This window comes from Mercenaria mercenaria, chromosome 6 (assembly GCF_021730395.1).
Source record: "Mercenaria mercenaria strain notata chromosome 6, MADL_Memer_1, whole genome shotgun sequence".
NCBI classification, from domain to species: domain Eukaryota; kingdom Metazoa; phylum Mollusca; class Bivalvia; order Venerida; family Veneridae; genus Mercenaria; species Mercenaria mercenaria.
The window spans coordinates 38,378,866-38,401,974 of record NC_069366.1 but is presented as its reverse complement, the minus strand read 5'-3'; the positions used below and the strand labels follow the sequence as shown (position 1 = coordinate 38,401,974).

The 23,109-nt window shown below is 34.6% G+C and overlaps 1 protein-coding gene across 11 annotated transcripts in view; it reads right to left on the bottom strand.

The window, feature by feature from the left end:
• The window catches only part of LOC123549108 (protein NDRG3-like), a 79,547-nt gene that overhangs the window by 8,988 nt on the left and 47,450 nt on the right, over positions 1-23,109 (bottom strand). For 8 of the 11 annotated variants that reach the window (XM_045336924.2, XM_045336928.2, XM_045336933.2 and 5 more), the window contains 11 exons: positions 22,937-23,057; positions 20,095-20,133; positions 19,108-19,128; positions 14,404-14,466; positions 14,052-14,112; positions 12,027-12,113; positions 10,352-10,429; positions 9,478-9,578; positions 8,301-8,366; positions 7,715-7,814; positions 5,903-5,990 (listed from right to left, as the gene is read on the bottom strand). In XM_045336924.2, the coding sequence (XP_045192859.2) occupies positions 5,903-5,990; positions 7,715-7,814; positions 8,301-8,366; positions 9,478-9,578; positions 10,352-10,429; positions 12,027-12,113; positions 14,052-14,112; positions 14,404-14,466; positions 19,108-19,128; positions 20,095-20,133; positions 22,937-23,057 (825 nt within the window). The remainder of the gene's footprint in view (positions 1-5,902; positions 5,991-7,714; positions 7,815-8,300; positions 8,367-9,477; positions 9,579-10,351; positions 10,430-12,026; positions 12,114-14,051; positions 14,113-14,403; positions 14,467-19,107; positions 19,129-20,094; positions 20,134-22,936; positions 23,058-23,109) is intronic. The other 3 variants (XM_045336931.2, XM_045336923.2, XM_045336932.2) reach the window with 3 other exon arrangements.

Here is a 23,109-nt window from a genome sequence, read left to right as displayed (position 1 = left end):
GAATATTTCGATGCTGGATAGTGAAACTGGGCACATCTGAGGAAGTTGAAGTTGTCACTAGAGTTTCAATGACTCCAATGGTGGATGAAGATATTGCACAATAGCTTGAGTCTGTGTCAAAATATTAAGTAATAAGAGAGGCAAAGATAAAGTGTATCAAACACTAAATAAGTATAATTCTAAGCAAAAAGGGGGCATAATTCATAAATATTGGTGCAAAGTTATGCATCTTGTGTCATATGATGTGGGTGATGATGTGGAACAACTACTTCAAGTTTGAATCAAAGCCATTTAGTAATAACTTCAGTGAAAGTGCATCAAAACTTTAACCTGAAATTCCAAGTTAAAGTGGGGGGTAATTCTTTAAATATTGGTACCAGAGTTATGGACCTTGTGTCATAATATGTGGGAGACCTTGTGTCATAATATGTGGGAGATGATGTGGAACAACTACTTTCAGTTTGAATCTAATCCATTTAGTAATAATTGAGATAGAGTGAAAGTGCATCAAAACTTTAACCTGAAATTCTAAGTGAAAAGGGGGGATAATTCTTGAAATATTGGTGTGAGAGTTACGACCCTTGTGCCAGATGATGTGGGTGACGATGAGGAATAACTTTTTTAATTTTTAAGCAAATCCATCAAGTAATTACAGAGGTAAGGAGAAAAAAGAGAAAGAGTAAAAAATCTTTAACCAAGGTGGGGACGCGGAAAGAAGCTGACGCAGGAGTGAGTAGGATAGCTCTCCATATACTTCGTATAGTCGAGCTAAAAATGTTTACCTATCAGAGGCTTATCCAGGATTTAATGGGGTGGGGTAGTTTCTACAGGGGATCCAGGGGCATACCCCTTGAAAAAATTTGGCAAGTTTACCTCAAATCAGGTAATCTGACATATGTTGAACATAGTTTGAGCATGAATATTTGACACGTTGTCTTTTAAATTTGTACATTGAAAAAACAACAACAAAAAAACTCCAACTTACTCCATTCCTAGAATTTCATCAACTATAATTATCACTTTTTTGCGCAAAACAAGCTGAAAAGTTTCTCAATACTGACTGATGTCTTCAGATTAGGCTATCAAAACGGTATGCCCACATGAACTTAACCTAGATTTAAGAAAACAAATATTTCATCCATGAAGATGAAGATCTGCAGGTATAAAATGTACAAGATTTTCCTAAGATTTAACCTAAAAGCCTAGTGTTAGGACCAAACATGGCCCTGAAACAAATTTGACAAAGGTTATATGCAGACAAAAATTCTGGCCATGTTAAATGTTTTATGAAAAATCTCTAGTTCATTCATCCCTTTTTCTGTGACAGATTCATGGCCCGGTGTCAAACCACAAGTCGGCACCAGTGATACACCAGCAGTGAACTTTAAATGACATCTTGCAATATAGCTTTTAAATTTTGTCCACAGCTCAAGCAAGGAGGCCCAAGATACACCTAAGTTTTTCACCTGTGGAGGACCTTCGTCTTTTGACCTTGCTGCTGACCACTTTGGTGAACATCCATTAAAAAGTAAATTTAAGTTATTTAAAGCCCCTTCTGTTTTTACTGTGACAGCCCCAAAATGTGTAACAAAATGAACAAACTTGAGACAGGTCCAACCAAGCATGTTAGAGATCAAATCTAATCCTGGTTCGCAAGAGGTAGATGTTTAAAGGTTTTCTATTTTTAGCTGTGGTAACCCTTAAAAGGGACATTTAAACAAACTTGAGAGAGGTCTATGCAAGAATGCTGCAGGCCAAATTCAGAAATGTTCCTACAAACAGTTCATGGTAAGTAGTTGTTGTTTTTTTTTTCAGTTTTAGTTCTGGCTTGGTCCCAGTGGAACCTTTTTTAATTAACTTGAAAGAGGTGTGTGCAAGGATGCTACATCTTCAGTATTGACAGGGATTTCTAAAAATTTAATCTACTGACCTAGTTTTAGTCCTAAGATAATCCAGTTAAAGTTTGTCCTAGATTTAATATAGACAAACATTCAAACATGAGGTAAAAACTGTGGTCTCATAAGTTTTCACAAGGCTTCTCCATGATTTGATATTCTGACAAAATCTGAAGATCATGCACAAAAACTGACCTCTAGTACCGGTATTCAAACAAGCTTTTTTCAATGAACTGACCAAGTAACCTAGATTTTTGTCTTAGATAACCCAGTTTCAAACATCACCTAAATTCTATAAAGACAATTAATGACAGATATCTATAAAGATCATGTGTAGAAAATTAGGACTAGCAGGGTTAGAATTTAATTCTTTATTTTGCATTCACAAATTTTTCCAAGTAGAAAAAATTTCAACTTGCAAAATATCAACTTTACTTGAAAATTTGTCACAGTGTTTTTGGAACAAACCTTATACAGTTGAACCTGCCTAAGCGGTCACCTCTATTAAGCAGCCAGATTATGCTGCTCCCTTGGCTGGCTGCTTAACACAGGTTTGACTGTATACACAATACCTGGTTTTCACAGGTGCTGGACTAATGTTTTGCCAGGTCTGAAAACATTGTCCCCCTCTATAAACCTTCTACAATAACACTGCCATAACTTTCTGACAATATCCGGTTTATGTTTCTGACATATATTATGTACAAGAGAGTTACAAAAAAATGTATATATGTTGTTTCTTATGTGCTAATTCTAGGTCAGTTTTTGGTCAAATCTCTTCAAGAGGTCTTGTATTTAACACAGTTTATATTCCGATGTATGAAAACAAACATAGTCAGAACATGTGCCATAGAGATAGTATGGCAGGTTAAAATGACAAAAATGCCTACCCATTACGGATGTGACTGCTTTAAAAACGAATGGTTAACAATATATAAACCTCTGAAATATGCAAGTCACACTAACATTTCAGCATGCCTGGTTAAACAAAATAAAGGAATACACTAAGTCTTGTGTTTTACAACAACTGCCTGGGCTTCCAAGAAACTGAATATTTTCTATGTACCGGTTATGGTGTTTTTAACACAACACAGTCCTATGTTTCACCACCTGGTTTTCCTATCAAATATTGTGCAAGCACATACTGGTAGTGTAGTAAATGAGATAAAATATCACTGTATGAATAAAATCAGCAAAACAGACCATGCACTGTGTAAAAACATCATCAGTACTAACATGTGTACTGAGTAAAACACCTTCACTAAAAGTGCATTTACAGTAGACTGAAACTGAAAGTTGAAGAAATAAAATCTTTGAGTTCGCATTTGCAAAATTTTGCAACCTGGGCAAAAGTCTCTGTCATTTTTCAAAATGTACTTGCATTTTGCAAGTATGTGAGATTAAATTCTCTCCCTGCCTCTACAGAGGTTTAACAAGGCTTGTCTATTATCTGACCTAGTGATATAGATTTTGATCCTTGATTAAACAGTTTAAAATATGACCTAGATTTCATAAAGATAATCATTTTGACAAAGTTTTATGAAGATCAGATAGGAAATGTGGCCTCTACAGTACTAACAACAATTTCATAAGATTTGACCTGTTGACCTATTTTCTGATATCAGATAATCCAGTTTCAACAATAACAAAAGTTTCATAGAGACAAACATTCTGACCAAGATTTACAAAGATCATTTGGCCTCCAGAGTGTTAATAAGGTTTTTTTCTATGATTTGACCTAATGATCTACTTTTGTATTTTAGATAACCCAGTTTAGAATCTATCCTATATCTCAACAAGACGAACATTCCAACCAAGTTTTATGAAGAACATGTAAAAATGTGATTTCTCGAGTATTAACAAGATTTTTCTACGATTAGACCTAATGACCTAGTTTTTGACATTAGGTAACCCAGTTTCAAATTTCACATAGATTTCACTGAAACAAACATTTCCAACAATTAATATATTCATGATGGTATGGTAGAAAATGAGTGAACAAGGTTTTTCTCTGATCTGACCTGATGACCTAGTTTTTGAACTTTGGTAACCAATATTTGAACATGACCTAGATTTTATAAAGACAATAGATCAAGCAGATGTGGGCTCTCAAGTGTCAATTTGGTTTTTCTATAATTTGACAGGTGACCCGGTATTTAATCAGTAATAACCCAGTTCCAAAGTTGATCTAGATATCATTGACAAAGTTTTATGAAGCTCAAATAGAAAATATGGCTTACAAGGTTTTTCAATCATCTGACCTAGTAACCTAGTTTTTGACCATTGTGAACTCAGTTTCAAGGATGACCTATATTTCATAGAGACAAACATTCAAGTTTTATAAAGATCAAGTAGAAATGTTGCTTTATGAGTGTTACTAAATGTATTTCTATGATTTCAACTAGTAAGCCTAGTTTTTGACTCGAGCAACCTAGTTTAAAACTTCAACAACATTTCACTGAAACAAAAATTCTGACCAATATTTATGATGATCAAGTAGAAAATGTTGCCTCAAGAGTGTTAACATTGTTTTTTTTTCTATGATTTGACCAAGTAACGTAGATTTTTACCCTCAAACTTGATCTATATTTCATAACGACAATCTGACAAACTTTCATGAATATCAAGTGGAAAATGTAGCATTTTTAAATCGTTTTTCTATGATTTACCTTGTGGCCTATTTCTTAACCCTAGGTAACCCAGTTTCAAATCTGACCTAGATTTTAAAGACACAAACACTCATACAAAATATTATGTTGAAAAAGTGGCCTATAGAGTGTTCATATTTTTCTTTTTAATTATTTGACCATGTTTCATTAACATTTGGCCTGAACTGTGATCTTTTGAGAGCTAACAGTAAAATGATTGATGATTGACTATGGACAAAGTGCTAAAGGTGAGCTAAAAATAGTTTGTATTTTTAAAATTACAGCTTGATCCCATTTCTGTAGAGGTCAAATCATAAGTCCCCTTATGGTGAATCATGTGGGGACTAATAAACTTCCTAAAACAGAAGAAAATTTTCAATAAACATTTCTACTGATGCTTTTCACATAAACTAGGTAGAAAATCATGCATGCAAATAATTGGATACACATGTGATAAACTATATCTGTCTACAGTCTACTTACACGAGGAAGGCTAGAAACTATTATAAGGCAAAAAACAAAAATCATGATTGCAAATCATTAATGAAAATTTGACATTTATTTAATATGCTAATCTCAATATACCATTAAGTTATGTCACCTGGTGAAATTGTCAAGCTGTGCATTTATTATTTCTTTCACACAGATTACTAATGTATCATAATTATGTAAAACTGATGACCTAAGTCACTCACCTGACCTTGACTATTTTAAACTGAATATATTACATACGACACAAATTATCACAAATTGTAACACCTGTGTTTAGTATGAAAAACATAAATGTTGAAATGCAAACAGACAGTACTAAGACAAAAAGTAAGGACTTATAAGGTCTGTGACCTTGACCTTGAAGATATGTATATATTACATAAGCAGTTCTACACTATACTAACATGTTTTGTTTAAAAAAAAACATGGCTGCCAGGAGAGAGATAGTCCCTATAATTATGGCAATATTGAAATCTTTGAAAATCTCTGAAATGGCTCCTCTGATTTCAAACTTAAATTCACAGTTGTGTTCCTTTCCCAGATTCCTTCTACATATTTTTGTCTAAAAACATGACCCCATGGGCCAAGGTAGTTTACTCAGTATTTCAGTATGGAAAATTTTGAAAATCTCAGAAACTGCTGGCCTGATTTTGATGTAAGGTCACAGAAAGTTTCCTCAGGGGACCCTGTACTAAAATTTTACAGTTCAGCTGTGGAACTCAGTTGAGCAATTTAGGGCCATTATGGCTCTTTTGTTTATATATAAGGTCATAAGTTTTCAATACACCAAAGAGACTTATGTAGTCTGAAATAATTTACTCAGCAAACCCTTCCTCACTGAAAAATCAAAGAGAAAGAAATACTTACTGTAACCCATGCCTTGAAGGAAAAGTCTGAAAGCCTCACACACTTTGCCCGGTTGCTCTTCCAAAGGCATGCCACCACAGTCACTGATCTGTAAAAGTATTATTTTCAATTGTTAAAAACTGTCACACTCTACAGACATATCCCCAGAGTCACTGATCTAGAACAGTGAAATATTCAATTGTAAAACTCTGTTACACTCTGGAAGCATACCCCTCAGTCACTGATCTATAACAGGGATATAGTCAATCGTAAAACTCTGTTACACTCTAGAAGCATACCCCCACAGTCACCAATCTAGTACAGCGATATATTCAATTGTAAAACTCTTTTACACTCTGGAAGCATACCCCTCAGTCACTGATCTATAACAAGAATATAGTCAATTGTAAAACTCTGTTACACTCTAAAAACATACCCCCACTGTCACTAATCTCTAACAGTAATATATTCAATTGTAAAACTCTGTTACACTCAAGAAGCATACCGCCACAGTCACAGATCTATAACAGTAATATATTCAATTGTAAAACTCTGTTACACTCAAGAAGCATACCGCCACAGTCACAGATCTATAACAGTAATATATTCAATCGTAAAAATATATTACACACAAGACACATAACCCCACAGTCACTGATATGTATCAGGAATAAATTAAATCATTAACACCAAGTACAACAACACCATTAAACCAGTATTTCAGTGTTTGTGGAAAACATGTTTCTGTATTAGTAACAGTGACCTTGACCTGCGTGACTGAAATTCAATCCAGACCTTTGTCTCAATAAAAGCTATCTAAACACCAAGTTTGGTAACAAATAGGTCAACCTAAACTAAAGATATTGAGCATAAACCATTTTCTATTTTAGTAACAATGACTTTGAGCTAAAAAAATGTTACACTCCAGAGGCTAACCACACAGTCACGGATTTAGGACAGTAATATATTCAATCATATCAAGAACTGTTACAATAGATGAATATTGTCTGCATGTTGTTTTTTTGTATCCATCAAATATGGATTGCAAGCTACAAAACATACACCAAGAACTGGAGCTTGCTATTCCCACCACTAATACTGTGGAATCATTTAATCACATGGGTATGAAAATGTGTGGTTTCAGCCAAAACAGCTATTTTGTTTGGATATAAATTTGTGGATGCAACCCCAAAATTCACAAACAGTATTCCACAACTTACATTACTGATTTCATAGTATACTACATTATTATGTAAAGTTCAAGCTATAACTTATTCTAATGATATCCTCTCCAAATTTGTGAAAACTTGTATTAGTGAAAAAAAACAACGTATTTGCCAATGGTTTTTGAAGTGTCCCTGTACAGTACAAAATCAATGCTTTGAAATCAGTAAAGCATCTGAAAAACCAAAAATTCATGCTTCTGTCAATATTTGATATTACTCCACTCTTAATTTTCAATGCAAGATAATAATTGAAGATATACATCTTTATTGCACAACACCTTTATAAATCATTAGCCATAGCCTACCTGTTTATAGTTCAATGCAAGTTTGTAGGGCAAAAGTCAAAAATTAGGAAACCAAACTCTGCAATTTTTTTCTGATGTCAAAAAAACCCAACTTCTTGCAGAATGGCTTGCCAATAGTCAGACAGGTCTATTAGCCCTTGATTCTTAGGAACTTCTGCAAACAGTTTTTGACTAGTGACTGGAAAAAAACATTCAATAAGTGTACATGTATTCTATTAAATTCTGAGTAAATGATTGTTTTTTTTATTTCTATGCTCCTAATGTGATGGAGTAGCTTTAAGAACAGAATGACATTAAGTTACCTTAAGGAAATCTGTTTCTTCTGGGTCCATACGTCCATTCATGTCAACAACATCATCTATATGTGGAGAATCATCTCCTACCAACATCATTGCGCGACATCTGAAAACATACAAATTCACAATAAGTTACAATCATTAACATGAGCTGTCTAACACCAGCACACCGGACTAAATGAAACCCTTCTACAGAATACTTTAATACAAATGCCTTAAAATCAGGCAAAATTTCGTAGAGGAAGTAAGAGTTATAGAACCTGGCTCAGAGCTGTCAATTAACAATCAAACTTGCACAAAATTAACAAGAGCTGTCAGAGGGCAGCAATGATAGACTAATTCAAAAGCACTGTAACAAAAATTCAAAATAAAACATAAGTAAAATGGGGCAACAATTTTGAGTCAAAGGACTTTTCCCTCTTATGATGCTAAACGAGGTAACGGATTACACCTAAAAAACTAGGGCTGTCATTGACATAAATGATATCAAAGATGTTTCAAACATGTGAAACATTCTTTCAAAATCAGTTTTCAAGAGCAATTTATTATTACTATTACTACATAAGAAGTAAAGAGAGAACTTAAAACTCACTTGATAGTTCTAACTGTGCCTTTCTTCATCATATCTAACTCTCTCACCATGTCCAGATCTGTTCTCCTGTAACAACATACATTCATTCAAGTCTGAGCTACATACAGCATGTACATAAAATCTAGTAGAAATGTAATATACCAATACAAAGTTAAGGTACTACTGAACTTAACTATTTAAAGAGCTTTCAACTATCATCTGATATATTCATCATATATATTTTCCTGGTAAGACAACAACCTAATGACTGTTTCTCCAAGATAACAACTGATGATCCAACTACTTCTCAACAAGTCACCGTGGTACAGAAAGGATTTTTTTTGCTCAAACCATCATGACACTATTATCTAGACAAGAATTGTACTCTCCTCTGTATATACATCTCACATGTCTTTTTTAAACTTCAAAACAAGAAATTGCAACAGAGTTAGCAACACCCCATGTGTGAGAACATTTTTCACATTACATATTGCAAGTCAATATAAAATCTTCTTCAAAGTAAGGGGGCGACATACTAAGAAGGTCTAATTTCTACTATCTAACAGCCATATATATATATATTATATCACTGGTGAAGAGATATTTAGTTTGAAAACGTAATTGTATTTTCAAATTAGAAAGAAAACTGAAGGAAAAAAACATGTATTTTTTACTTTATCACACTAAAGGGAAGTAGTTTTATGTTCCAACAAAAAGCAGGTTATCTCTGACCTCTAAGTGTGACCTTAACCTTTGAGATAGTGGTCTGGATCTTAATCTAGGGATAAATTTGTTCCAAGTCATCTTGAAATCCCTTTATGAATGGCAGAGTTATCGACCAAACACGAAACATACCCTGTTCACTGTTGACCTTTAAGTGTGCCCTTGACCTTACGGCTTAAGGTCTGGGTCTTACACATGGTATGATGTCTCATAATGGGGAAAATTTGTGCCATGCAACTTCAAAATCTTATGATGGATTACAGAGTAATGAACCAGAAGGGAAATGTGACAGATGAACCCATTTCTTTGAACATGGTGGGGACAATAATATCTGCAATGGCTCCAGAGATATTCAAGGAAAACAATAGGACTGACGAGACAAGAAAAACAACTGATTCCTATTCAGCCACCCATTCCCCAAATGTTGCTGATATGATAAGATGCTATCAATGATGAATTCATAAAGTTTACATACTTTAAATAAGATTCAATGAAGAGTGAGAGATTCTGTGGATTTATAGATTTCACATAGTCCTTGTACACCATCACAAGATCATGGTTGTCCCATCTTGTTTTCTGAAAATAAAACACAAGCTGTCATATTTCTTCTAAATACTACTCCATTATTTTCTAACTGCTAAATAGATACTTGGACTGTAGTCAATTGACAGTTTACTTGAAAGATACAACACCATATGTCCCCTTCAGCACTTCTCTGACAAATATTTATATAGTTTGTGAGAAATTTGTTGTTTACTGTCAAGTCTATATGTGGTTATATAACACTGACTGTAGTGAATACTTAGCAGATTTTTTTAACAGAAGATATATTATGTATGCTACTAGATGTTCAGTGTTACTTATAAAGGATCAAACTTTGCTAACATTTCAGATATTAGACTTGCAGAAGACAGTGGTATATGACAACAAAGTTTGAAAGTTGTTTACATTTTCGTTCGTGAGAAAAATTGGGAACTATGAATAGAGTGTTTATCAGCAAACATGAAACAGTAAATCACTACTTGCTTAAATACCATTCGATATTTGGAATTTTAAAATGGCAATAAATATCAAATCTGCACCATTATTTAGTTGATATGTATACCAATATCAGTGGAATTGATAATATCCCTATGAACAAACACTTCTTGTGTCGAGTATTTATACAATGTTTTTCATAATCTCTTGATGGACAGCAGAATCATGACAAGTCTTGCCAGCAAATTACTGTCTCATTGAGACTAACATTTGTGTAATATATTTTTGAATTTGCTCAATGCATGTCAAAATGACAGCTCTTACATTAAGTGGGATTGACAAAAAATTAGTTTCTTTAGATAAAATAGTACCTTTCCAAACCAGTGCCAAAGGAGATATTCCTCTGTGAAATTGGTCATCTGTCCACTCCATAAGTACCAGGAATTCATCTGAATGTGATAAAAAAACCCGCATAAATGTAAATGTTTTTGTATGACATTACTGGAACTTCTCCTACTGATATCATAAAACGCAAGAGCTGTTTGTAAAATGTATTTGCCCCCTTGATGGCCTGTCCCATTTTCAGACCTGACCTTGACTTCCACACGTATAACAGGGGAAGGCAATCATCTTACAACGTTTGTGAACTGAAGACTAAAGTTTTAAGTTACTGAGAAGAAACTGTTTTCAGTCCCGGGGTCACTTTGACCTTGAACTTAAGACTTAAACTTACCACAGGCAATCATCACATGAAGTTTGACCACTGTAGTCCAATGAATTCTTTTGTTAAAGATCACTGTGACCTTGACCTTGGACATACTGTCCCCTAAAACAACAGAGGTCATCTATTGACCTCAGCCAGTCATCCTACTTAATTGTGAGACCAAACTTTCTCTAGCTATTGATCGGAAACCAAATTGTTTACCAACCAGCCGACTAATATTAAGCAAAACAATATATCCTCATTCACCCGTGGTTCGCGACCATAAGACTTTGTCTTAAAGAAAATTGATAAAAAATAATCTAGCAACATAAATTTGTACTTACTAATAAAATTCAATCCATTTTTCACCGATATGTTTTCATAAATTACTCAACAAACAAATTTCAGCATCCCTAAGTAGGTCAAATATTTCCATGTATCACTGGGGGCCGCCATTTTTCTTACTACTATTCAATTCACGGATGGGGTTATCCCATAAATCCTTGATAATAATTTGCAGTTAGGCTACACCTAAAGTCTATAAATGGGTTCTGGTACACAATAAGTCACATGCACCTAGTATCAACATAAAAAAGTTTCTGTCATGGTTTTTTAAAAATGTTTCAACAAGACACCCTCCTCAAGCTGGCTAAACAAAGATGAAGAGACCATCAAAAAAATTTCTGAGTCAAGTTTACCTGGCACTTTTGTCTTTTAAAGTATTTTTATGACAGAATATACATTTTTGGTGCTCTTAGAACAGATTCCCCTTCCTCTCGATCACAATAGTAAGCTTATGTCTTTAAGGTTTGTAAATACAGTCCATATTTCTACCCAATTGGCTATTGAATATCTTTAAAACAGAAAAAATAATCACTTAAAAGATGTGGACTGAAAACTTAACAATAAAAATATGCTTGGCCTAATACAAAATAGGTGGCGCCACTGTTCAAGTATGGCGGTTGACTAGGCATGCAGACGAAGGAGAATTAGTGAGATATTCTTGTTTTTATTTCCTAAAAATGGATTTTAACAATGAGGAATTTTGGGAATAAGAAAATAAGGTAAATTTCTAGAAAAAGTATTTTTAAAAACTCTTCCAAGTTTAAATGGCATGATTTCCTATGTTTACATTGGAGATCACATGAAAACAAAGATGGCTGCGAATCGATGATAGTCGCGAATTGAGGGGAGTTGACGATACCCCAACCTTTTCAAACGGAGGCATAGAATGGCATTGCCTTTCTGTTTTTAATGGCAAATAATAAAAATATTATTTCTATTTTTTACTTTTTTTTTTGCATATACAGTACATAACTATGCATATGATAAAAAGCACATACTTTTTGGTATCCCCATTCAATCCAGCCTGGTTTTGTTGACGTTGCATTCACCAGGACTAGAGAGTCGACACGTGATTGATGTTTCATCTGAAATAGTAAGTATAGAAAATGTTCATCATATTCTACTGAAAACTTTTACATACACAGTCAGCATTTCCATCAAGCAATTACTGGACTAAAAATACAAGAGGGTCATGATGACCCTAGATCGCTCACCTGAGTAATATGAGCCACATGTTTCAAATTTCAAACAGATGCTAAAATATTAAGAAGGTAGGTCAGTAGGTCACATTTATGGTAACTGAAAGTCAGTTTTTAAGATCGGTGTGCAAAACTGTACATGTCATCCAAATTTCAAGGCTGTATCTTAAAAAACAAGAAAGCAGGTCAAGGTCAAGGTCAGTCAGGTGATCCCTAATCACTTAGGGTCATAAGATAATTATGATAAAACAATCTAGGAAATATGATCTGATAATTTTGGAGGTATTTTTTCCTATATTACTCATAATTATAACAAATGACCCCAGGGCGGGGCCTCTTTTCACCCCAGGGGCATAATTTGAACAAACATGTAAGAGATCCACTAGGCAATGCTACATACCAAATATCAAAGGCCTAGGCCTTGAAATTTCAGACAAGAAGATTTTTAATTTTTTTCCTATATAAGTCTATGTTAAACTTGGTACCCACAGGGCAGGGCCTCTTTTCACCCTAGGGGCATAACTTGAACAATTTTGGTAGAGAAACACTAGGAAAGGCAACATACTTAATATCAAAAGCCTAGGCCTTGCAGTTTCAGGCAAGAAAATTTTTAAAGTTTTTTTCCTATATATGTCTATGTAAAACTTGAGACCCCCCGGGGCAGGGCCTCTTTTCATCCCAGGGGCATAATTTGAACAATTTTGGTAGAGGACCACAAGGCATTGCTACATACAAAATATCAAAGGCCTAGGTCTTGTGGTTTTAGACAAGAAGATTTTTAAAGTTTTTTACTATACAAGTCTATGTAAAACTTGTTACCCCCGGGGCGGGGCCTCTTTTCACCCAAGGGGCACAATTTAAACAATCTTGACAGAGGACCATAAGATGATGTCACAGGCCAAATATCAAGGCTCTATGCCTTGCGTTTTTTTAAACAAGAAGATTGTTTAAGTTTTTCCTTTCAGTTGCCATGGCAACCAGAGTTCTGCATGGAATTATATTCTTTGAATAATTTTGAAAGGGGATCACCCACGAATCATTCCTGAGAAGTCTGGTGTAATTCTGCCCAGTGGTTTTCAAGAAGAAGATTTTTTTAAGAAAATGTTGACGGACACACAACACATGACGGACATCGAGCGGTCACAAAAGCTTACCATGAGCCTTTGGCTCAGGTGAGCTAAAAAATCAAGCACTCTCATTCAAGACCAACAACTCTGTATATATATGCAATTCCAATTCTTTCACTGCACAGCCCAATCAAAACTAGATTTATCACAGATGATGATCAATACTACCCGATACAATGAAAAGATGTTAAAGTAACCTTGGCCGTATGCTCTGCACATTGTCTTGAGGACCAAAACAATTGATAGTAGTTTCTTGAAAATTCTTCCATGGGTTATAAAGATATGGAATACTAAACAAAGCAATTTGACCTTTGACCTCCAAGTGTGACCCTGACCATCCGCCTAGTGACCTGGGTATAATGCTCTGCATTCCATCTTGAGGAGGTAAACAACTGATACCAGTTTTATGAAAATCCTTCCAAGAGTTTAAAAGACACTGAGTGCTCTCCAAGTATGAGCTGAACAACGTTAGTTTCATGGCAATTCTTCAAGCGGTTTAGGAGAAACAGAGTGAACAGTTGCTGTTCATTTCTTTTCTCCTACAAGCTTTGATCTTAAACCTAGTGACATGGGTCAAGCAAGTGTTTGCAAAAACTAAGCAGCCAAAAGAAAACAACTTCCTGTAGGTAAACAATGGCCATACACACCATGATGTTTACCAATTGTAAGACAGATAAAGTAATTTTAGTATACTCACAGCAAATCTGGCAAGGATATTTGCTCCTGATCCAACACCAAACCCAATGAATCTTTTCACTCTGAAAAATTATACATCCTTCATTGTACATCATACCAGTGATTTATACTTACAGCATAATAAATTGCAGCAATAGTTATCAGTGTGCCTTGATTGAATTTCTGAGCATAGGAAACAATGGCCAAATATTAGCTATATCATTTGACAAGTCTTCAAACTTAATGCTAGTATCATGTAAATTTGCAACTGCATGCAACAAAACATAAAGCATAAATTATGACTACATAATGCATCTCAGCCTGGTAAATACACACCGTATGATAACAGTGTGGTATTACCACATGACACCTACCCAAAGTGGTCTGCTATAGTGTGTACTGCCTCTGCCAACTCATCCATTGATGGATAAACAAACCTGAAATGAACACAATACATGGAAAATTATAAGCAAATTGGTTTTAGCAGATTACACCATATTAGAAAAGAATGTTCTGGCACAGTTATAGTATGCGCATACCTAATGATTTAATGTGCATTGGTTAAACAGCTCTATGTAGTCAGTGGAATACAATTCAGTGAAGAACATTCCAGTGTAAACATGCTAGATGGAATTTCTATCTAGAAGTGTCTATATTTGTCTATGGATTTACAACAAAAATACAGTGTATTTACATTAAATGATCACTGTTTTCACATTGCCAATACCTTACCTAAGCAACTCTAGCAATAACTGGTATGAAATTGCAGATAACTTACTGTGGCAAAGAGCTTGTGAGCTCAGGTTACCTCTCACAAACTTTCTTTACATATTTGAAGCAAGTACACAGATGCTAGTCATTTAAAGATTTGAGTAAAGTTTATAAAATGCATGAGCTATTCATGGCCTCTGTAAAAAGAAGGTGGTAGAACATGATGATTGTTTTTTCTTCAAATAATTATACAATAAACAGTCAAAAGTGCATGTTGTGAATATCATAATTGGTAAGTTACTGCAAAACAAAAACAGTCTACTTAAAAGTTTTGTTCCGTATAGTTACTGAAAATTAAAATTACAGAAATACTGTCCATAACTGAATAGATATAAAGAAAACAATGATCTGTTTCCCCAACACAGAGATGTTATTTTTAAGTGCCTGTTGTGTCTTTATTGAAAAGTGCATGTTATAATAGGCTACTGAATGTGCCAGTGTTGCACAATGGTAGCCAATGTAAAAATCATTAGCAGTGTCTGAAATATCTACAGAGTAGAGATAAATGACAATTTATTATACTTTGTTTAAACTCATTCACTTGACCCCACACAAGAGTTGCACTTGCATATCTGCAAAACTGGCAATGATTCAAACATGCCTACTGTAATTTTCAGACGTAAAAAGAGAATAACATTTTGGACTCATGTTTCCGTCAATATGTAGTTTTGCTGACCTACCTGACAGTAATATAGATCGAGGATGTAGAAAATGATAAATTTACAGAAACATAAATCTATAATACTAAACAATCAATCCAAAGCAACAGTAAACACTCGACACAGAAGTCCATGTCTCCAGATCTACCTCAAACCCTTGATTTGGGAAAATACTTTCATATATACTAGTGATTATAAGCACAAAGCCCATGACGGCTCTTGCTAGATGGTGACTTAAGGAAAACTGTCGCTCTGGAGCTTCAGACTTCACTCAATTCTTAAACTACTGCAAAATTCAAATCTCACATTTTTTTTTTTGATCCACACTCACTACTGTTTGTCAGACTGATGACATTTGGAAGGTGTGAACATTAACTTTCATGTCAATGGCATAATTTTACATCTGCCTACTTCAGGTACATTTGAGATGTTCACGAGAAGTGTGAAAGCCAATCAAATTATCCATTACACCAGGGATGATCGTAATTCTGCCAAATAGTGCCACAATGACTGATAGACATACCGAAAAGGGTAAATCTAAGTGCCTACACAACAAGAGCTGTCGGAGGACAGCAACGCTCGACTATTCAACAGCCTTGTCTATTGAATGAAGACAAAAGTCGAAAAAGGGGCATAATTTTGTAAAATGCAAAGTAGAGGTATTGAACCTCTGTACTGCATGTCATATCATGACAGTGAACAAGTGTGTGAAGTTTCAATCCTTTCCAATTTGTGGATACTGAGATACCAGCTTACATACAAAAACTTAACCAAAAAACTGCTAAGTCAAAGGGGCATAATTTTGTAAAAATGCAAAGTAGAGTTATGGGACCTTCACAGTGCATGTTAGATCATGACAGTGAACAAGTGTGTGAAGTTTCAATCCAATCCAATTAGTGGATACTGAGATACCAGATTACATACAAAAATTTAACCAAAAACTGCAAAGTCGAAAAAGGGGCATAATTTTGAAAAAAAAGAGTAGAGTTACGGGACTTGCTTAGTGCATGTCAGATCATGACAGTGAACAAGTATGTGAAGTTTCAATCCATTCCCATAAGTAAGTACTGAGATACCAGCTTACATACAAAACCTTAACCAAAAATTTCTAAGTCAAAAAAGGGGCATAATTTTGTAAAAAAAGCAAAATAGAGTTATGGAACCTGTGCAATGTACGTCAGTTCATCACAGTGAAAAAGTGTGTGAAGTTTCAATCCATTCCCACGAGTGGTTACTGTGTTACCAGCTTACATACAAAACCTTAACCAAAAATTTCTTAGTCGAAAAAGGGGCATAATTTTGTAAAAAAGCAAAAAAGAGTTATGGAACCTGTGCAATGTAAGTCAGTTTGTCACAGTGAATAAGTGTGTGAAGTTTCAATCCATTCCAACAAGTGGTTACTGAGATACCAGCTTACATACAAAACCTTAACCAAAAATTTCTAAGTCGAAAAAGGGGCATAATTTTGTAAAAAAGCAAAAAAGAGTTATGGAACCTGTGCAATGTAAGTCAGTTTGTCACAGTGAATAAGTGTGTGAAGTTTCAATCCATTCCCACAAGTGATTACTGAGATACCAGCTTACATACAAAACCTTAACCAAAATCGGGACGCAGACGCGGACGCCGACGCATGGGCAAGTCCAATAGCTCTACTATTCTATGAATAGTCGAGCTAAAAATCTGAGGAAGTTTTGGGGTGGGAGATCAAAAATTTGAGATGTCCTACAAAAGAAGTTTAGTAAAGGTTCATCAAGCAGTTCTTAAAGAAAAAAATGAAAAATTGCACTTCCAGATCCACTATGATGACAGAGTATCCACCTTTACCAACAGCTTTGAACTGTGTAGAAAAGATGTCTGACCTAACAGTCACTGTATTTAAAAAGGCAGCCTTTTAACTGTACTTTATATTTTAAACCTTACATTACAATAATTTCTATGATGTTCATGTACAAATCTGTACATGTGCTTGCTTTGAAATTTAGTATTTTGATGTACATCTGGAGGCATGCTACTGTATACTAAACAAAGATGGAACTAGAGATCCCTTTTGAAAATAAAAACCCTGCATGTCTCCCCATACCATAGGCTTAATAGCTACACAATATCTGGGCATAACACAGACAAGAATGTTATGCAGTACAAATATTAATAACCATGTTTCCAACTTTGATAAGCCTGGTTAAAAACCCTTTTTAAATACTATGCACAGCCACCTATAGTTGCATTCAAATCCAGTCAGTAATATAGTAGTCTAAACAAACTTATAAAAAAATGACCTTTAAGGTACCATAACTCAGCTGAAAACTGAAAACATACAAAACTAGACTTGGTCCTGAACCAAATCCCACCAATAATTTTAGAGTAGTCTGGATCAGGGTTCCCACTCTTTTTCCTAATTCAAATTCAAGGACTTTTCCAGGACCTTATCAGCTTTTTCAAGGACCTGTTTGGCACATTATATAGGTAGTATTTCTTAAGTATGCTGTATTCTGGACATACAGTTTCAGTGTATCTATGAGGCTAATTATGTATTTTAAAGGGACTGCACTCCAGATTTTCAATTTTAATTAAAATGTGTCAGCTCTGAATGCGACTCCACGATTTCATTTACGTCATCTGGCCACAAGAAGGTTGTCCCTTCAATATCAATGATTTTAAGCTTTTTAAAGGAGCTCAAAGTTTGCACCAAATTTTGCTTAAGCAAAAGTTCATCTGTTGACATTTTTCTCTCATTCTGAAATTTCTGGTTCAAATTGGACGTCCTACAGTAACAGTTCTTTATTTTGATTGTATGAAGATTATACGCTGGGATCGCCACCAGTTCCTCTGGCGATATAAGCTTTTCCTCGATTAATAGTGTATGGAGGTTTTTGTTTACATCAGCCTTGCCGATTTCTCTTTTTTGTAGAAACGAAAGCATGTTTTGAACCCCATGCACACGCTTCTTTGCTCATTGTCTTCAGACGCTTTATAATGAACGACAACTCCGTAAAGATGTAGGTTAAACACCACTGAATGCCAATAATGATTACTAAACGCTTGCATAGCCGTGTGCAAAATTAACGGTGTTCCGTAATTTTTATTCATCGTGTTTTTTTGTTACTTAATTCGTACCCAGACATTTTCGTACTTTTCCCGATTTTGGCCCGTTTTCACTAAATTCACGGCGTTTTCACGGCCGGGAGCGGACTTTTTCAAATTCCCGGTATTTTCCCGTTTTCCCGGTAGTGTGGGAACCCTGCTGGATATACTTTTGTGAGACAGACAGACAGCACAAAATATATATATCCAGGCCTTTTTTTCATCATTTTGGGAATGCCACCGACACCAGTGGAATTGGGAAAATACACTTGGAAATTATATCAATTGGGAAAATTTACAAATTACCAAAATCTTCAACAGGGTTTTAATAACCAAAATATACATACAAATTAGCAGAACTATTTCAAAACAGCAAAAATGCTACAAGGTTACACTCATTTGGAAATTTTAAAATCAGAATTGGGAAAAAAAACATACCTTTTTGCTTTGGGATTACCTCCTTTTACCAGAGGTAGATTTGTAGGGGAAAAAAGCTCTGACACCTCCATATATGCGGAGACATTATAAACCAATTTCATGTAACAAAACAGGAAAACTATTTCTTACTTCTTTCTCCTAGAGGACTTTCTATATATAAACAAGCAAAGAAGTATCATGCATTATAAGCTTGATTATGTTATTGTTGTTATTAACGAGTTACACAGGTGCACTTGTGACTAATCACAAAAAGAAAGGTCAACATCCTCAAAAAACTGTTTGCCCATGTATGTAGCTCTGGCTGCCCTGGAACAATTTATTGTTAAGAAAACAGATATTCATGGTCTATTATTTAGTAACAGACAACTGGTTAAGATCAACTATAAAGTAAAACATTAATATCATCTACGTAAGTTGAGCTAAAATACACAGCAAAACACTGAACAGACACCACTGTGAAAATAAAACACACTTCTCCAACTGGAGTGGTGTATGCTCCTTGAAGTACTGCTACTGTTGAGTTATATAAAAGTAAAGGAACAGTAAATCACCCATTTACTTCCCAAGTCAAAGTCAGTTCCAGTTATCACAGAACATACCCAGTTATCACAAAACATAGTTTTCTGCAGAAGAAACATCACATTCAAATCAAATAATGTGAACAATCTCAGTAACTATGGTGTTAACATTTTTTTTTTTTAAACTTAATTTTTGACTACATATGACCAATATTCATAGACAAATAGTTATTGTAAATCAAGAAAAAGTGTACAAAAAAGTAACATATTGTACAAAAATATTCTGTAACGTTTTACCCCTTGTGCAAAGGTTTATTTTCATCACTATTCAGAACAGGAAAAAAGAGTCTTATTTTTAAGAATGGGACAAAAACTTTCTACTTCTCTTGTTAACTTTTTACTATGGCACTTTTTTCATTATGATGATGTCTAAATCCAATTAACTTCTTTGGCCAATTTTTTTTTTCACATGTATTTGTAAGATGACTTAAAGTGCCTTGGGTATAGATAAACTGTTCCTTTACAAACAGATACACTAAGGCTACAACAACGAAGAAAGGCTAAAAGTAAAATCTATTCACTTCATTGTGTTACATACCTTTTCCCTAAAGACTCGGGATTACCAAGTGCATCAGAACTGTATAATACATAAATACATTCACCATTCAAAATGCACATAATGGCAACATAAATATGAACTCAAAATACAGGAATGGAAATCAACAACTTTTTTAAACTCTCCCATAGCAATTACACTAAAAAGTCTGGTTTCTTGTAAGTACAGAAAGTTTATAAACTGTAGCTATGCCAGGCATTCAGATAGTTATGCTTTTATGGAAACTTCAATGTAACAGAATTTCCTATTAATCTTTTATACAAGATTCATTCACTCACAAGTTATGGATGCATATTTTATTTACATGCCGGCATTTAAAAGAGGGCCATGATGGCCCTAGATCGCTTACCTGAAATTCACAGCTGGATAAATAATTTTAAAACAAGTAACAATGCTGTGAAATTATTTTGTTTAAGGGTAGAACATTTCCAAAATTTTCCAAATACTCAAATAAGGAAAACTAGCCCCCTAGGAACCATAATTTTAAACAAAACAAGAATGATTTGAATGAATTTAGTTGCTGGTCATCCAAGGAAGGTTGTTGTAAAATTATTTTAAAATCGAGCCAGCAGTTACAGAAGAGAAGATTTTTTATGTTTTCCATATACTAGTAGTCAGAGAAAACTAGCCCCACAGCCATTTTTTTAACAAAGTCACATGGCTAGAGTCACCAAAGGAACATTCCTGTCATATTATTTTGTAATCAAGCTCGGGTTTTACAGAATAAGATTTTCAAAGTTTTCAATACAGCTATATAAAGACACCTAACCGGTAGTCCCATCCCCTGGCAACCATTTTAAAACAAGAGGACCATGATGGTCCTGAATCGCTCACCTGCATGAACTGAGTATGACGTTGTTTTTTCTATTATTTGACATAGTGACCTAGTTTTTGAGCTCATGACCGATTTGGTATAATACTGGTCCCTTTCTATTACATATCAATTTGTAGCTTTACAGATTACTGCATTTAGCCATTTGTTAAGTTAAAAATTTCCATTTCTGCAAACAAAACTCTATACAGTATTTAAATATATTAAAGCTTTATATAATGATGCATGCAATACACATCCAAATGATGTACATACCATTTATCAAGGCAACAATCTATTCCAATGATATATCAATAAACCAAAATTTAAAAAAAAAAAAGATAAAAAAAACAAGAGATTGGTGCCAACCAATGAGCCATTTTTGAATGTTCCAAATTTCAAGACTAGCTCAAGGTCAAATTTCATTTCGGTACACAACACTGTGCATGTGGTCCATGCATGTGGTCCAAATTTGAAAGCTTGAGAAATGTGAAAGAAGGTCACTGGATCAATTTCAAGGACAAAGTTCATTTCGGTACACAAAACTATGCATGTGCATCAAATTTGAAGGCTGTAGCTTGAGAAATGTGAAAGTAAAAATCCATGTCAATTTCAATTCAGAACACAAAACTACGCATGTGGTCTAAATTTGAAGGCTGTAGCTTGAGAAATGTGAAAGTAGGTCACTAGATCAAAATCAATGTCAAATTTCATTTCGGAACACAAAACTATGCATGTGGTCCAAATTTGAAGCCTGTACCTCCAAAAATGTGAAAGTAGGTCACTAGGTCAATGTCAAGGTCAAAGTTTGTTTCGGTACACAAACCTATGCATGTGGTCCAAATTTGAAGGCTGTAGCTACAGAAATGTGAAAGTAGGTCACTAGGTCAAGATCAAGGTCAACTCATGTCAAGGTTCATCTTGCCACTCAAAACTATACATGTGGTCTAAATTTAAATGTTGTAGGTTATGGACAAGAATATTTTAAGTTTTTTCCTATATAAGTCTATTTAACCTTAGGGAGATAACTTGAACAAACTTTGCAGAGAACCACAAGATGATGCTACATTACAAATATCAAAGCCGTAGGCTTTGTGGTTTGGACAAGAAGATTTTCAAAGTTTTTCCCTATATAACTCTATGTAAACCATGTGACCCCTAGGGCGGGACCATATTTGACCCTAGGGGAATAATTTGAACAATCTTAGTAGAGAACCACTAGATGATGTCATATACAAAATATCAAAGTCCTAGGCTCTGTGGTTTTGGAAAAGAGGTTTTTCAAAGTTTTTCCTTATATATGTCTATATAATCCATGTGACCCCCGGGGCGGGGCCATATTTGACCCCAGGGAAATAATTTGAAAAATCTTGGTAGAGGACCACTAGATACTGCTACATACCAAATATCAAAGCCCTAGGCCCTGTGGTTTTGGACAAGAAGATTTTCAAAAATTTTCCCTATATAAATCTATGTATATTATAAAAATAAACAAAGGGCCATAACTCACTCAAAAATTGTTAAACCAGTCTGATTTTGTGTCAGGGTGACACAACTAGGGTATCAATACATCATTCTGACAAAGTTTGGTCAAAATCCCCCCAGTAGTTTCTGAGGAGATGCAATAACGAGAAATTGTTAATGGACAGAAGGACGACAGACCACGTACGCAGAGTGATTTGAATAGCAAGTTTGGTTTTTAACTTATGTTGAACAAATGAAGGTCTTATAATAGACCAAAACTGGTTGATTTAATAAAGTTTATTTTACCAAATATTTGACCTGTTGTTCCCTATCCACTCCACATATTTAGTATTAAAAATTCAACAAGATATCAAACACTTCCGGGTCCTATTAAAAGTTCAATTATCATGCATGCAATAAAAATAGCATTCAGTCATTATTACTAATCCTACATTTATGCCACATCTGTTTTTCATTAAAAAAAGAACATATAAGAAGCAAACTTTTTTTCTCCAACTCCCATGCAAGTTCTTTCCCTTGGGTACTTACTCTGGTTTAAGGTTCATGGCTCCCTCCTCCATGCCTGGGGCATTAAGGTGATACACACAGAAATGTTTCATAATTTGCACCATGTCTGGGTAACTAAAGAAACCTTGGAAACATGTGATATCTGAAATATTACACACACAATATTCTGTCATGATCAATGTACATGTACAATA